General features: G+C 44.1%; 1 protein-coding gene across 3 annotated transcripts; it reads right to left on the bottom strand.

The window, feature by feature from the left end:
* Positions 1-563: 563 nt before the first annotated feature.
* QTRT2 (queuine tRNA-ribosyltransferase accessory subunit 2) lies at positions 564-15,720 on the bottom strand. Of its 3 annotated transcripts, XM_026841484.1 has the most exons (8): positions 14,136-14,551; positions 13,692-13,747; positions 11,526-11,602; positions 8,400-8,609; positions 7,263-7,462; positions 4,486-4,637; positions 2,842-2,959; positions 564-1,853 (listed from the first exon to the last, which is right to left on the bottom strand). In XM_026841484.1, exons 1-8 carry the CDS (start codon positions 14,300-14,302, stop codon positions 1,592-1,594), a joined length of 1,242 nt encoding a protein of 413 aa, XP_026697285.1. In that variant the 5' UTR covers positions 14,303-14,551; the 3' UTR covers positions 564-1,591. The 3 variants fall into 3 exon arrangements, with proteins under 3 accessions (XP_026697285.1, XP_026697293.1, XP_026697300.1); XM_026841492.1 differs by lacking the exons at positions 13,692-13,747; positions 14,136-14,551 and adding an exon at positions 15,618-15,707; XM_026841499.1 differs by lacking the exons at positions 11,526-11,602; positions 13,692-13,747; positions 14,136-14,551 and adding an exon at positions 15,618-15,720.
* Positions 15,721-15,726: the final 6 nt, after the last annotated feature.

Genomic DNA, 15,726 nt, shown 5'->3' with positions numbered 1-15,726 from the left:
ATGAACAATCATAGGTACTTCCTGGAGTAAGGACATCAGTCCTTTATTTTATGTATTTTCTGTGGCTGAATGATCTCGTTTGAAGACCACATGTGGAACAGAAATGTACTCAGTGCAAGGCAGTGGCTAAGGCTGGAATGGTAGAAAGGACTGCGACAGCATCATGTAGCCACCGAAGGAGACAGGGATGCCCAGGCAATGCTGACAGGGCAGCTAAAACCTTTTATACTCTATAGCAAAGTCATTCTGATGCAAGATATTAAAAGAAATGGTGAAGAGCAAACTGTATGTTAATCTTTAATTGCTTTAAGGACAGCAATTTTAGCTGTAGTATTCTTTTAAGCTTAATTCAGGTAGTAGAGTTCTTATGGGGAGAGGGAGGGGTGGGTGTCTTTAACACTTCCAGGTCTATTATGGGATTGTTTTAATGCAAACTATCCTACTTGTAGATGAGTTGCTGTCCTCCATCAGGCTGCTAGGGCAAATTTCCAGGGGACATCTTGAGCACTGGACTCAAGCAATCCAGCACACCACCTCTGTCACACACTGAGGAGCCAGTGGAATGAATAACAAAATTTTTTTTAATTATTGCTTTGTAACATAAAACAAATAGATCCAGGATTCCAAAATGCAGGGTGTTAAAAAAAACTGAATAAAAGGAATGTGACATAACCAAGTCATATTTTAAAACAAGGAGCCACCAGCCTTTGCTAAACACCTTTTCCTGTGATGTGTCTCTTCCGCAGCCCTGTCTCACCCTGACATTGTGAAGCCTGCTCTCTGAGCAGCACTGGGACAGCTGGAAAGAATGGTACATTCATTCAATGGTACATACATATCATCCACATGTGATGTGCTGGAGTGAAATATTAGTCCACACAGGTGAAAGGGTAGAGTCAAAAAAAGACCTTCTACAGCAGGACATGGATTAACGTCCCAGGCGGGGACTCCCAAGGCAGGGGTTTTCAGGTGGAGGGCCTCCTCCTGGCCCAGAGGACGTTTTGCACTGCAAGCAGCCTGAGGGAGAAGTACACATACAGCCCCTCGTGCCACTGAACCCAGCAGCACTTCCAATCAGTTCTTTTCAGGGACAGAGATGCTGGCAATGGTCACAAGTTAACAGCGCGTTACACTGAGGCGGGATCTCTCATCAAGGAGCTGCATGATGGGACAACCACACCACCAGGATTTTCTAGAAAAATAATTACCTGTCATAATCCGTTGGGTATGTCCCAAACAGCTGCATTAATTTCAGAGCCTGCTTCTTCGATCACAAGTTCAATAATTCTGTCCTTCCACGTGGAAGATCAACGGTGAGTAACTGAAAACAAAGCTATCCAAACTGGTCTTGTGAGCTGTTCAGGTTCTTCCAAACCCCAAGAATGCACCAAAGTTGATTTAACTGAAAGGGACATTTGAATAAGATCTTCCTTCCCTGCCAGGAAGGGAGATCTTCAAATGTCTCCTTCAGATCCCTCCAGGAAGGAAGGCATTAACTAATAGCAGGTCCAGGTGACCCCACTGGCAGCCCACAGTACACAGTCCCACTGCATAAGCATGCAGCCTGCAACCTCCTCTGTCCTCTCTGGACTCATTGGCCTGGCTTTGCATTTGTTGGGCCCTGAAGCACCTGCTTGAAGACACATTTTTTCAGCTGATCCAGTTTATTGTCTCTCAAGGCATCCCGTATGGCACTGAAGAAACTGAAGTAGTGCTGGAAGTTGTGCATCATGAGCAGGACACCGGCCAACAGCTCATTGGTCACGAGGAGGTGATGGACGTAGGCACGAGTGTGCCTCTGGCAGCAGTAACAGGTGCATCCTTCCAGCACAGGACCAAAATCATCATGGTACCTAAGGAGGAAACAATGTTGGATAACAAAGGTTAGACCCAATCAAGCAATAAAGAGTATCCAGTTACTACACGGCCTTTTAGGGGGACCTGAGCCTCGAAGTCCTGAAGGGCCAAATCCAGCTGCTCTAAGATGTGTTGACATCTAAGACCAGCACTGCTGGCACAAAAGACTTAAAGCTCATGCCAGAACTCACTAGAGCACCAAAACGCCACACATTTACGTCAGAGAAGAACTCTGCCTACATCACAGCTAACAGCAGAGAGAGGCTTTATCTGTGCCTTTCCTGACAGAAAAGTTGCAGAGCAAGACAAGCCTCACTAGCTATCACACAGTCTGTGAAGGAGGAGGCTATGAGAAACAAAGATTTACTGATTCCACTGTTCACAAAACAGTATTCCCCTCTACTGGGAGATGCATCGTTCTCACAAAGTGGAGAGAGGATGGAGCAGAGCAACACAGTTGCCTACTCAGACAGCTGAGTGGTAGCTGGATTAAAATGAAGGACAGGTGCTAACTCTGGCCAAAGTTTTTGTGAAGTATCCATAAATTGCAGAATTGCTCTGCAGCTGCTCAAACTGAGTCAGAAAGTGGAGGCTCTCAGTAGTTTAAATACAACCTAGCATCTCAAGATGACCCAAGCTAGCTGTGGAAGACCAAAACGATCCCCAAACAACCTTTGTGAAGCTACTGTCTTTCAGCTGGAACGTAGTTATGACCACAGTATGTCTGTCTGCTGGATAAGTGATCAGAAAATCCCTGCCTTTAGGTCAAGCAAAGGACAGCACTTTCAGTTGTATGCTGTTGCCTGCTAAGCTAGGATGCTTGTCCAACACTCTCCATGCAATGTCCACAAGCAGTGTCTACAACACTACCATGTTTTATGAAGTCTCCTAATCACCTGCTGACCACCTGCAATCAAATACAGAGGACAAAAGCACAATATTTAGTGATAGAGTTGCAGGTACCCTCCTCACAAACTCATGTACCTTTTGTCCTTCAGAAATATCTCAAATGGTGTCATTTCTGGGTCAGCTTTGGAGATTTCATCCCGGTTGTCTTCAGCACCATTCCTCTCCAGGTCCTGGGCCCCATTTTGTTCTAAAACTGTTTTAAATAAAAAGATGACAGCCTTTTATGAACAGACAGCAAGGACAGAGGAAAGGTAGCAAACTTACAATAGGTATTTCTGATACTCTCTTGCCAGATGAAAACTCGTGCCACTAGTTTCCACCTAGTAATCATTTTTCTTTAGTTGTCATAGGCTAGCTCACACACATACAACTTTAGATGATTAAACCAGCAAGAGACAAGTGAAAACTAATCTACTAAATGTAATGAAGAGTGAGAACTGAAACAACAGTATAACTTTTTGCTGCTCCACTGAGCTGAATTCTTAATAAAATGTCAAAAATATTTCCAGTCTGAACTGAATGCTGAGTAGAATGCAATCACCTGAAGAAATTGATTTTATTGAGATTTTGTTAAGAGTAGACAGGCAACTCATCTGCATTCAATCATTCTACTTTCCATGCTGCCATCAAGCTCAGAGGTTTAGATGCCTTTTTTTTTTTTAAAAAAAAAAAAAAAAAAAAGGAATCAAAAGAGGCTGGTGGCACTAATGCAGAAGATGTAGATTCCACATCTGCCTTTCCAGCAGTCTATCCTAAAAATAAAAAAATCACCCCATAATTTTGTAGGTTTGCATTTTTAGGTTTTCTCTTAAGCAGGAGATGTATCCGGAAACCTCAATATTGCTGTTTGCACAATCCATGTTTACTGAGTGTTAAACAGACACAGAACAAAGAGATTGTCCTTACCCAGAATAATATGATTTAAGAGTAAGGTCATGCAAGGTAAACAACAACAAAGAGAAGGGTTAAAAAAATAGCAGCAAGCACAAAGACATAAGATGTTCTGTTCTATTTAGCTGGTTTTGGATTATCCAAGCATAAAAAGCTGCTAGGTTCTACCCAGGAGGAAAAATGTAAAATGTTTTTCTGTATTAAAAACAATTAATAGGCCAAAACAAAACAGCTGCTTGAAACACATTTGATAGATGCTTTAGTGGGTGATATACATGATCCCATCTCACAGCATAATGAGGTAATGAGTTCTGAACATCTCCTTTTTAATATGAACTGATAAATGCAAAGACAGAGGAAAGCTGCCCAAAGAAAAGGGATCCCTAAGTTTTGCCAGCTAGAAAGAAGGGACTTTAAAAAATATATTCTTAAGACAGACACATATCCAGTTAATTCTAGAGATCAAGTACCTTAAATCTCCACTTAATACGTTCAGCCTTCACTGCTAATGGCAACAAAAAAATTGCCAATGATGTTGAACAAAACCCCCTCTATTCAGTAAGTGTTTAAGAAATACCTGAGCATATTTTGGCTAAATCAGACATTCAGATCCTAGGCTGAGGTCTCAAGATCAACTCAACAGGTTTCACACCAAAACCCCCCACCTTCAAAAGCAACACCTGACAGTGGAATCCCAGTTTTTCCAGTGGTCACTGCACTTATCTCAGGAACAAAACATTCAAATATAGATTCCTCCAAAGCATGAATTATGCTTGCCACAGTACTGCCTGAGACAGTAAAACTTATAAGGACCATCGAGAAGCCTACCTGCTGCTTCAGGATCTGGATGGCAGTCATAACTGAAAACCAAGGCACAGCCTCGCTCTGTCACTTGGAAGGGAAAGAAGCTCTCAAAAATGTCTACTCCCCTTTCAATGCACTCAAGCACCTCATCTGGTTTGCCTACACCGTGGATGATTCTGTAAGAGACACACAAGATGACAAATCTAGAATAGTCTGAGCAGAAGCAGGCAGGTACCTGAAGGAAAAGGCACACGTGCAGCACATGTAGCTTATCCCTGCAACTGCTAACCAAAAGGCAAGTGGGTACAACAGTCACCACTCAGAATCCTGTGTACTTCCATTTCCCTACCTCAAACCTATCCAGTCCATGGTGGGCTTTTATCTGCCATTTAGAAGACAGCAATAATCTCTCATTTACTGCAAACCCCCCCCCTCATTCTGTTTATTATGTTTGAAGTGATTTGGTTTCTTTCACATGCACATAAATAGACAGATTCAAAATTCACCTAACATCTATGCCATAGAACAGACATTTTCCTTAGTCATGTTTGTGCCTCACGGAACTACCAGTCTCCAGACACATTTTGCTTGGTAACTGTTTAGGAGACAGTCTAAGAAGACTTGATGAAGAGCAGCAGAGACAACAGTAGATGGCTGGTCAAAGATAGAGGTCCTTCAGGTGACAGACACATCACGTAGCACCTGGAGAACTGCTTGGAGGAGAAGGTACTAATGAGGAATGTCACTGGAAAGAGAAAAGTTCCTTGCTTTAGTCTTCCCTCCTCTTTACACTCTACCTGCTCAAATGATTTACCCAGAAACCTGGGCTATAACATCTCCTGGGACATGGTATTAAGAGCCAGGAAGAGCCCTGCTGGATTGCCATCAATGGTAACAGAGATCCTGCTGTTAGCCAAATTCAGCTGGCAGCTTCCCTGAGAGCGAGTGAAGCAGAAGAGAACAGAGCAGTGCCTGCTCTCCTGCAGGGGCACGACTGGGCTGACAGCAGCAGAAGCCAATGTAGGGCAATGATCTAAACAGATAATTAGGAAAAGACACAGGGACTGATAAATGAAGTCACAAGGTGCCATTTTTAGTCACTTTTCTAAGTACTCCAATTAAATTGATGAGCACAGAAGAAGGATGGGAGAAGTTTACAGCATGAATCTTATGTTTCAGGCTCTCGTCGCAGGGAGAAAATGATATTCAATAGTTCAAACAGTAGCTCTGCATATAAGATCAAAACCCTTGCTTAAATTTATCTTTGCACAGGACAAACATTTGTCCTTGCAAGGGTTCTGATGCTATTGCAAAGGAATATAAATTTTACCAAGATACTTCAGCACCTTTAGGTACACGAAAAGACTCTTTAGAGTACACTCATGAGCTCATTTCACCACCACACAAAAAGCAGTCGCTTCTTGGGTGAAACACAGGAAGTGTTTGTCTTCTACAGAATTTCATATTAGGGTAGAACATAGCTGCAAAACAAATTCCCCAGCCAGAATGGCAAGGGTGATTCAGGAAAACAGGATTGTCTGAAATTCACTTGAGGTACTTACAAGTCCCTCTAGCTAACCTGCTTTCTTCCTACAAAGAGGTCAGGAGCACTTGTCTTAACCAGACAGGCAAGCTATTTGATAGATGAGGGAGATGCACTGGTAGACACTAAGGTTAGCTGAGCAGATTGGGCTCTAATGCTCCCAGGGGATCTTTTAAGTAGCTCAACCAGACAGTATGGCAACAACACAGTAAGCCTTCTAATTGTCAGGAAAATTCAAACCCCAGGCACCACTAAACACGAACAAGCTGCAACATCAGAACACGTGTTTTTGCATTTAATTTCCTTCTGAACACCATTAGGTCAGAGCAAAGCTCAGCTAGCAGAGGGCAGCACAGCTACAGAAAGACAACAGGCCCTGAGTCACTCTTTTCAGGAAGCGATTTAAAGAGCACCTGTTCTACTTCTGTTGCAACTGCTCTTCTAAGAGCAACCCACGCAAAAGCCAGCAAGTTCAACCCAACACTAAAAAAATCCCGCCACTTCCAAACCACTAGCAAATATTAGCACATGTTTTCTGGAAGTCTTTAGTTACTGTTAGTCATTTATAAGAGTCAGGAATGCTGCCACTCCTGGCCTGTCTCTGGCACAGATCTGATGGGCATAACTAACAGAATACACAACGATCCCCACGCTATGCCAGTCCAAGCAGAGAACACACTTGCTTTGGGCCAGGCTGCACCAGTTCTGGTAGCCCACACAGGCTCAGTGCCTCTGGCACTAGGTCTGAGCTGGCTGCTGTAAGGTTGTGTAAGCACTGGCTGATTCTATCAGCACTCTGCTCTCCTCCAGTTCCAACCAGAGAACTGGAAACATGGCAGTTTTTCTGAGAAGAGGTCCCTGTAAAACAGGTTGATAATAATGTCCTTGTTTGAGCTGAACTTCAAGTAAACCATGGCCTCAGAGGCCAAATGCAAGCAGCCCAGACACATTGTACCTGTAATTCTTCCTAAAAAAAAAAAAAAAAAAAAGATGACTTAAACTAAAATCTTGATAATTCTCCAAATGCAGGGAATACTCAAACTCACAGTGTGAGCACAGCTTGGTGTCAGCTGCAGCTAAAAACTGAAACCAGGGTTGAAGACTGCAGCCTGACAGTGGTAAAATTTATACAGCCTGGCACACACACAGAGCTGTGCAATATAGTGATTATTTCCTACAGTGATATTGCACAGCAGCCTGTGGATGCTCCTCATCACAGGACAGATGGACTTCTTGGGAGGTTGCCCACACAACTTACCTTGGTTTATCCTCTGGCAGCTCTGCTGTGACAGAAGCTATCAGTTTCAACTTGGTCTCCCTGGCCATGGCACAGCCCTGGAAGCCATCTAGCAGAAAGCCACCCACAGGTCGCTTGGCAGTCTCTCTGGCTGATCTGAGCCTCTCTTCCAAGATATCTCCACCTTCAATTGCCCCAAACATTACACTTCCTTGTAGTTCCTGGCCCAGGAGAAAGCTACAAGTGTTAGAGCGTGCTCTGCCAAAGACGTGGAAGACATCTCCCAGCCCAGACTCCAGATGCCTGCTACTTAAGCCCTGCATTCCCAGGAACTTGCCAGAGCCACAGTGTTTCACGCCATGTAAGATTATTCCCCACACAACACTCTGAAGTTCAAGTGTAAAGTAGAATTGGAATTAGGAGAGAGAAGATTCTGCTCCTTTGACACTAACTCACTGAGAATTTTTCCCAACTCCCTAGAGAAGGGAAGAACCACAGCTCATATTTGTAGATGGCTTTTTACAGATGGCCCCTCAGCACTGTGTGTGTGTCAGCACAAAATACAACACAGGAGCCATTATCCTAGAGGTCAGACAATTAATTGCCTTTCAGGGGGATACCAGTATCAGCTCCTGACACCCATTTTCCTTTGTGGTACAGTTTCAAATAGTATGTCTCACTTCAATGGAAGGGAGGGAATTTTCAAAGCTGCTGGAAGAACTAAAGAATAGCCCTGGCAAATTCTAGCAGGTTCTCCCTTACTTGGAACCGAGGGGACTTCAGAGCAAAAACGTGGGGGTTCTGAATCTGGCTGAGAAGATTCTACTTTGCCCATGTGTTATATGCATTATATAAATGTAAGTGAAAGAAATGCACTACAGTTCAACTGCAGAAATTATTTTTTTTTTAAAAAATAGTTGTTCTCAACTAGTAGAGATGGGTATCCTGGTGCAGGAGGCAAGCTATTAAAAGAGAGTGACAGAAGGAAAACCCACTGTGCTACTGGTTATACCCCATCCCGAACTCTCACCTGGGCATTCTCTGATACATATGTGTGACATGATTTCCTACTAAATCACATCCTGGGACTGGCCCAGAATGCAGCACAAACCAAAAAGCAGCTGTGGTGCTACTGCCCTGGTATTTTGGGGACCTTACCGGTGATTTTTCTAGCAGCTGAAGGCATACATCCAGGAAGGAAAGTGACCTATCCACAGACTTCTTGGCCCTTTTTCTACCAGCTTCCCCTGAGATGGTGTCTCCATCAGAGATGCACTGGAACCAGTCTGGCTGGATGGCCCGCTGTATGTCCATGAACTTGGAAGCTGTCATTTCCATACGCCCTGAGTTTCCCCACAGGGACACTGCCTGTCAAGGAAGAATAAGGATGAACATTAGTTGCAAAGGTTAACAGATCTTAAGGGTCAAAGGAGAGAAGGAACTGAGCTGGTGAAACACCAGATACTGGAATGATACTTCATAGGTCAGTTCTCCAGAAGCATGGCTCAGATAATCAGCTGCACTTGGCAAAATGAGTGAACGGAGATGAATGACTGAACTGGAATTTCTGGGATACTCTTTGGTGAAACCATCACACTCGACACAGTGACTTCTCCACATGTTTGGAAGTCTCAGATAGAGCAGCTGGCCTTTCACACAAATTAGCAGAACTGGAAAAAAACTAAAAAAGGATTTCATTCCCCTCAAATTTATGTTGTCACCTCATGAAAAGCAGCAAAGGCTGCAATGGGAAATACAGCTCATTAGTTTTCTGTACACAGCGTAAAACCAAGAAACTATTTCCTCTTCCAAGCAGTGAATTCATAGCACCCATGTGAATATACATGCATATATGCACACTGAGAAGAATACAAAAGGTTGTTAGACAACTTAATCTTAGAATCAAATCTTATTTTAGGTCCCAAATCCAGCTACTTAAGGGATTGAAATACCAAGTGCAAAGGAAATACTCAAACTGAGCCAACGTAAGATACAGCAGGTACTCATTAGGATTTCAGAGAGTCTTCTCAGTCTCTTCACACATTTTCCGTTCTGTGTACATGCATGGGCCCCCATCTTCCATCATTTCTCCTTGCCACTCTCAAAAGATTTTAAAGCAAAGACAGAAGCACCTGGACAGAGAGGTTATGTTACCTGAACACCTCTGGGCTAGCAGATGTCATTGTCCAATTCAATAAACTTTCAGCTCCACAAGATGTGACTGCAGCCACTGCAGCAATGGACGCTGCCACGTGTCATCCCATTCTGCAGAAGCTGTAATTAACCTGTGAGTGCAGCTTCGCAGTTGCTTTTGTCGTTATTATTGTTAGACCTGTGACACTGCTGCCCCAAAATTTTAAAGGGGGTATTGAAGTAGGTTAAGTATTCAGCTCGAGCCCTTTAGAAGTTAGTCCTTTTCATCTGCAACTCTATTAGTGCTTTTTAAATGAGGAACAGTTTTCAGCTATCAGAAATAGCTTATAGCTTGCAGTGTTATGGTGACTTTTTTGTGGTTTGAGGGTTTAAACAAATTCTCCTAGCCTATGCCAGACAGACAGATTAAGCAGTGTAGCTCTCATGCATACTAATTCACAAATTGAGTTTGATCAGCTGATGCAAGAAGTATGAGCGGAATAATTATTTATCTTTTGTCTGGTCTCCACAAAAACCAAAAGGGTTGTGCAAATACACCATGTCTGTTGTCCGTCCGTCCGTCCATCCATCCATCCATCCATCCCTCCCTCCTGATTACTTTTGGCCCCATCAGTCAATTTCACTAAAACTGAGAAACAAAGAAACAGGAAGAAGTCTCCAAAGTAATAACATTTTTGTAAATTTTTCATTAAAAAAACCAAAAGGCAACTCCAAAGGAGGAAGATCCCAAATTAGTACCTGCAGAGTAAGTGGAACGCAGCAGCTGTATGTTGTTCTGCAGCACATTGGCCAGTTAGTACCTGCTGCCTCTTATGTGAGAGCAGCAAGGAACAGCTGGTGAAGGCAGGCAAAGGAAATCAGAACTGTCTGAGCCAAAGGGCACAGGGTGTAACCAAGTCTAGTTACTTTCATTCTGCTCTCCAGAGGAAAAAAAATGCTTTCATAAATAAAATAGCCAGGCAGCTTAAAGAACTGAGCGCTATACCATGATTATTTAAATCCAGCCTGAGCCAGGCTTTCCAGCACGGAATCCAGAGCTTTCGGTCCCATTGCTTTCAGAAGTGTTTGTCAGCAGGGATCCAGCTGCAGAAGGCCTTGCAACAAGTAGACAAAAATCTTTACCAGCTTTAAGAAAAAAAAGAAAAAAGAAGCCAAATCAAACCTGCAACACCCAGGCTTAGATCGCTTCTGTCACCTCATAGCTGCACAATGGTGAGACAAGCTTCTGGTGATGCCTTCCCTGCAGAGAGACAGGGCTCAGCAGCAAGGAATAAACACAGATTGCTGGATGGCAGTAGCTACCCTCTGTCATTCACAGAATCATCTTGGCTGGAAAAGCCCTTGAAGCTCCTCCAGTCCAACCATGAACCTCACCCTGACCGTTCCCAGCTCCACCAGATCCCTCAGCGCTGGGTCAACCTGACTCTTCAACCCCTCCAGGGATGGGGACTCCCCCCCTGCCCTGGGCAGCCCATTCCAATGCCCAACAACCCCTTCTGCAAACAAATACTTCCTGACCTTTCCCCAAAAGTGACCGTACCCAAACAGGCCTTGGGACTGACCGTACGTGAGCAGGTGCCAGGAGTGGCCCCTCCAGGCCAAAGCTGTGGCAGGCAGCAGGTAGCGTGTGGGTTGCATGAGGAACATGTGTGCCTGTGGGATGGAACAGGAAAACACCCGCAACACTACACACTCCTGGATTGCTGAGCCACTTTCCTGCAGAAATACTTAAGTTCTTCCCCTTTGTAGGCCTGTAGCTGATTGTAAATACACACACAATGGTTCAGGTTCATTGCTTATCAGTGGCATCACTGTAAGCTAAAGCACATAAGCTAGAATATATGCGTTTTCTTTTACTACCATATTAATCTCAACAGCATGGGCACCCAGAGCTCTCCTTTCTATATGAATTGTCACCTAACTGCTCAGGGAACACACCGCCAAGTAAGAAAGCATCCAGCTTTATCTAGTTGGAGGTATGAGCACATAAATGACATTCTTTATTTATTTTTCTATAAAGCATAAAAAAAAAAAAAAAATCTTATGGCTGTCTAAGCACACCCACACAGATGAGGGGAGGACTGGCAGCTTTCTTTTGGGAACTTGAAGTGGACCCTTTCAAGTCCTTACCTTGTTAGTGTTGTAGCCAGACGGGCAGGGAGTGACCGGGTCATGAAGGGAGCAGTACAGCACTGTGTCTGGCATACCTGGGAACAGAGCGACAGACACAGAGTAGAGTTTCATGAAACAAAACAAAGCTAATGCAAAAACGTGGTTTGTAAATCCATAAAAGAGGATATTCTCCTACACACAATCCATCCATTCTGACAAAGAAAATATTGTTCATCCGATCTCTCAGCACCAATGGCAGCAGACTTTTCCCCCAGCTTTACCAGGTACAGGGAAGAGAGTGCAGCATCAGGACAAACCATCAAATAATACCCTCTGGTTCTGCAGCCTACATAGCTCCTTTGAGATTTGTGCTTTTTCTCAATTAATACTCCTGCTACTAAAATGTGCCAGACCCAACAGCTGACTCTCTTGAACAATCAACTGATACACCGGTGTCATCTGACATTTGACACCATTCAAAGTGAGCAACAACCTCAAGTCTAGATTCTTAAGGAAGGACAACATATAGAGAGAGATCAGCTGCACAAATGAGAAATTTATCATCCCTGCCAGATTGGAAGTTTCAAATGTCAGAAAGCTAGACAGTATGTCTTAACGACATACAGTTTTCTCTTCACAGTCAGTCACTGAAATTAGCGAGTCCTCCAGAAAGTTTCAGATAAAGAGATTTACAATTTTTCTTGAAATAAGTTGTCCCAAAGCAGTCGAAGCTTACTGAAAGCTGAATGCAAACTTCCTTTGGAAATCCAAGCCATAACTTTGCTTATGTAATGGAATGCATGTCCAAAATTTTGATGTGCTTTTTTAAGAAAAAAAAAAAAAAAAGCTTGATCTCTGTATATATGTCAAAAATGCTTAACATTTCTAAAAATCGTAATAATTTACATTATTGTATACATTCATAATGTATGTGCAACTGACACAAACAAAGCGTACATAAAAATACCTCAGCTTTGATACAAGCACTGGCAACTCCCAAAGCAGCTTTTTGACTTGGCTGATTGTCCTACAGTTCTCTGAGCTCCCTCCCTCCCCAGATATAAATACAGGCTATGATACAGATACTTACACACGATACTAACCCTGTGTTCACTGTGCATTCAAGTTCCTTCGCCACATGCGCCTGATCACAGTGATCCTGGCTGCACAGTGCACACGGTCAGGCTTTTACTGATCTGTTATGACAACCGCAAGAAAAACCCAGGATAGGCACAAACACAGGAACTGCTGCTTTACACATTCTGATCACCGAGGTGTTAATGTAAAGATTTCATTCAGAAACTGCTCCAAGAATGGAGTACAGGGACTGGTGAAGATCACAAAGGCTTGTTGCAGTAGCTTAGGGCCATAGCAATGCTGACTGCTTTGCATTTGACTATCCATAAGTAAAACTGAGTTTATTCCTAAAACTGATTCTAACATGGAAAAAATGGAAGCAGAATACAGGGAGCAAGTACAGGCTGACTGCTAAACTGAAAGGAACAAAGAACAGGAGAAAAATGAGCTTCTCCACCTGCTTCTTTAATTCCTCAAAACAAATTCAACATGGGTCCCCCAGAGGCAGAAGCGTCCATCAGCTGAGACTGATTTGATGTGGGGTGCTTTGCCTGTTTATTCTTCATACTGGATGAAGATTTTCTGTGGAAATTTTTGGAATCTATTGAGCTCTTAAACCTATTTTATGAGAAACAAAAAAGCGAGCTCAAGCAGATAATCTCCAGAAATGTATTTGAACAGCTGTATGGGGAAGGCCATTTTCACAAGAATTTCTGATTCTCGTCAAAAGACATCAGAAATTGCATCTGGCAAGATTCATTCACAGCAGTGACTGAGTCCTGCAGCAAAAGCTCTCTCAGTTCTAGTCTCACCTTTTGGGCTAAACACATCTCAGTCAGTGCTGAAGCCCCCAGGGAGAAGGCTGGGTGCAGAAAAAAAGAAATAAAGCAAAACTACATATTTTTGTAGCCCATTTGAAGGATTTCTGGCCATGCTAGTAACAACATACCAGTTCAAGTCTTCCCTAGTGCCACACTGAGTGATGAAAATCCCTAAATGCGGAAAGCCTATGTATACATCTTTCTGCCCACCGTACTGCCTAAAAATGCACCCATGGGACCCACCTGCATCTCTCCAGATGCACAAGCAGACACACACACACTTTACCTATGAATTTTGCAGCTCCTTCTTTATATTCTTCCAGGACATCATGAAGTTCTGCCCTGCATCCAGACACAGAAATACATTAACTAAGCAAACAACTGTCAAGAAAGTAGTTTCATAACTAAGGCTTCTGTTCCCATGCTTAGGCGCTGTCTGAACCTGCATATGTTTAGGCACTGATAGGTGCCATCAGGCAGCAAAGCAGGGGCAGAGGGAACTAAATGCCAGAGACACAGAGCTTAGAGACCAGGGCAGACATAATTCTATAGAGAAAAGGCAGAGTTTTTAGCTGCACTGACCACTGAGTTGCCAGAGAGCATGAAGTCACACTGAGACTTTCTGGGTGGCCTTACTAAGGTGCATCACTCAACAACTACACAAGGCAGGGAGGGGAAAGATTCTAACAGGCTTTATGATGTTAATTTTTTCCTTTCAGTTGCTACTTACCTAACTAGTTTTGTGTTGACTGCTTCAAAAGCTGGGAATTCTGCTGGGAAGATGACTGAATTTGCTACGAGGGCTTTGGCTAAAACAATTGATTTGCGGAAAACAGACTCCTCTGGTGCCAGGGTGCAAAGGGATTTCGCCACAAAGACTGCACACCCACAACACATTTTACCAAAAAACTATCGAGTGTGAACATACATTTTCATTGGATTAAAGAATATAAATATTCACATGCATGAGTAAGACTGGGTTAGTACTAGAGGCTGGTGTCAGCAGCTGATGTTCTCGTTGCACCTGCCCATTGCCTCCTGGTGGGCATCTTCAGGGGTCTGTTGGAGGAATGCTCACAGTCCTCCTCACCTTGCACTTTTCCTCGGAGCATGCGCAGATTCTCTTGGCCAACATTAGCCAATGAGCCGGTTTACTCATTGTATCTTATCTAAAATACCAGTGTATCCACTTCTACCGTCCATATATGGCTATTTTACTCATTACTGAGACTAGTTAGAGCAGATCTGCTTTCCAAGGACAAAACCATAATATTTTGCTGAATACTGCAATTCTTGGTAGATTTTCACAGTGAACTGCTTTGTTTTGATGAACACAGTAGCCCTTGGTAAAATTCCACAGAACAGGAGCAGGCAAGCAGGATTATTAAGCAATATTCAGAAATCATGATAAGTTGCGATAAGTAAAGAAGTTGCACAGCAGGTCATCACTTCCTTGTATCACACGCAAAAATTATGCAAGTCCTCTATGCTGCTTCCCTTTATCTGCTTCCTATTAAGCCACTGCACCTCCCTTCAACAGGAAGGCAACAAAGGGGCAACCTACCTCAACATTCTCCCTTGCTCGAGGGGAAAGGAAAATCCCAGAATCATTCAGGTTGGAAAAGCCCCTTTCGATCATCGGGTCCAACCCTCAGCCCGACTCTACAAAGTTCTCCCCTACCCCACATCCCCCCACCACTCATTCAAAACGGCCCTTAAACACACCCAGGGATGGGGACTCCATCCCCTCCCTGGGCAGCCTATTCCACTCTCTGACCACTCTTTCTGGGAAACATTTTCTCCTCATGTCCAGTCTGACCCTCCCCTGTTGCAGTTTAAAGCCGTTCCCTCTTGTTCTGTCACTAATCCCCTGTGAGAAGAGACCAGCACCAGCCTCTCTGCAATGTCCTTTCAGGGAGCTGCGGAGAGTGATGAGGTCTCCCCTCAGCCTCCTTCTCCTCACACTGAACAGCCCCAGCTCCTTCAATGGCTCCTCACAGGATTTATTCCCCAGGCCCTTCCCCAGCCTCGTTGCCCTCCTCTGCCCTCGCTCCAGCCCCTCGAGATCTCTCATACTGAGGTGCCCCAAACTTGACACAACACTCCAGGTGTGGCCTCCCCAGTGCAGAGCACAGGGGGACTATCACCTCCCTACTTCTGCTAGTCACACTACTCCTAAAAGCAGCCCCCCGCCACCCTTCACGGTACTCACAGGGCGGGCAGGGCGAGCTGGGCCATGGCGGGGACGCCGCGGACCGCCTGCAGGGTGTCGCGGGTGAGGTGTGGCGCCGAGCCAGTGCGCGTGTAGAGCAGGCAGCCCG

This window comes from Athene cunicularia (genome assembly GCF_003259725.1).
Source record: "Athene cunicularia isolate RWA chromosome 1 unlocalized genomic scaffold, athCun1 chr1_part1, whole genome shotgun sequence".
Lineage (NCBI taxonomy): Eukaryota > Metazoa > Chordata > Aves > Strigiformes > Strigidae > Athene > Athene cunicularia.
This window is presented reverse-complemented; position numbering and strand designations above follow the sequence as displayed.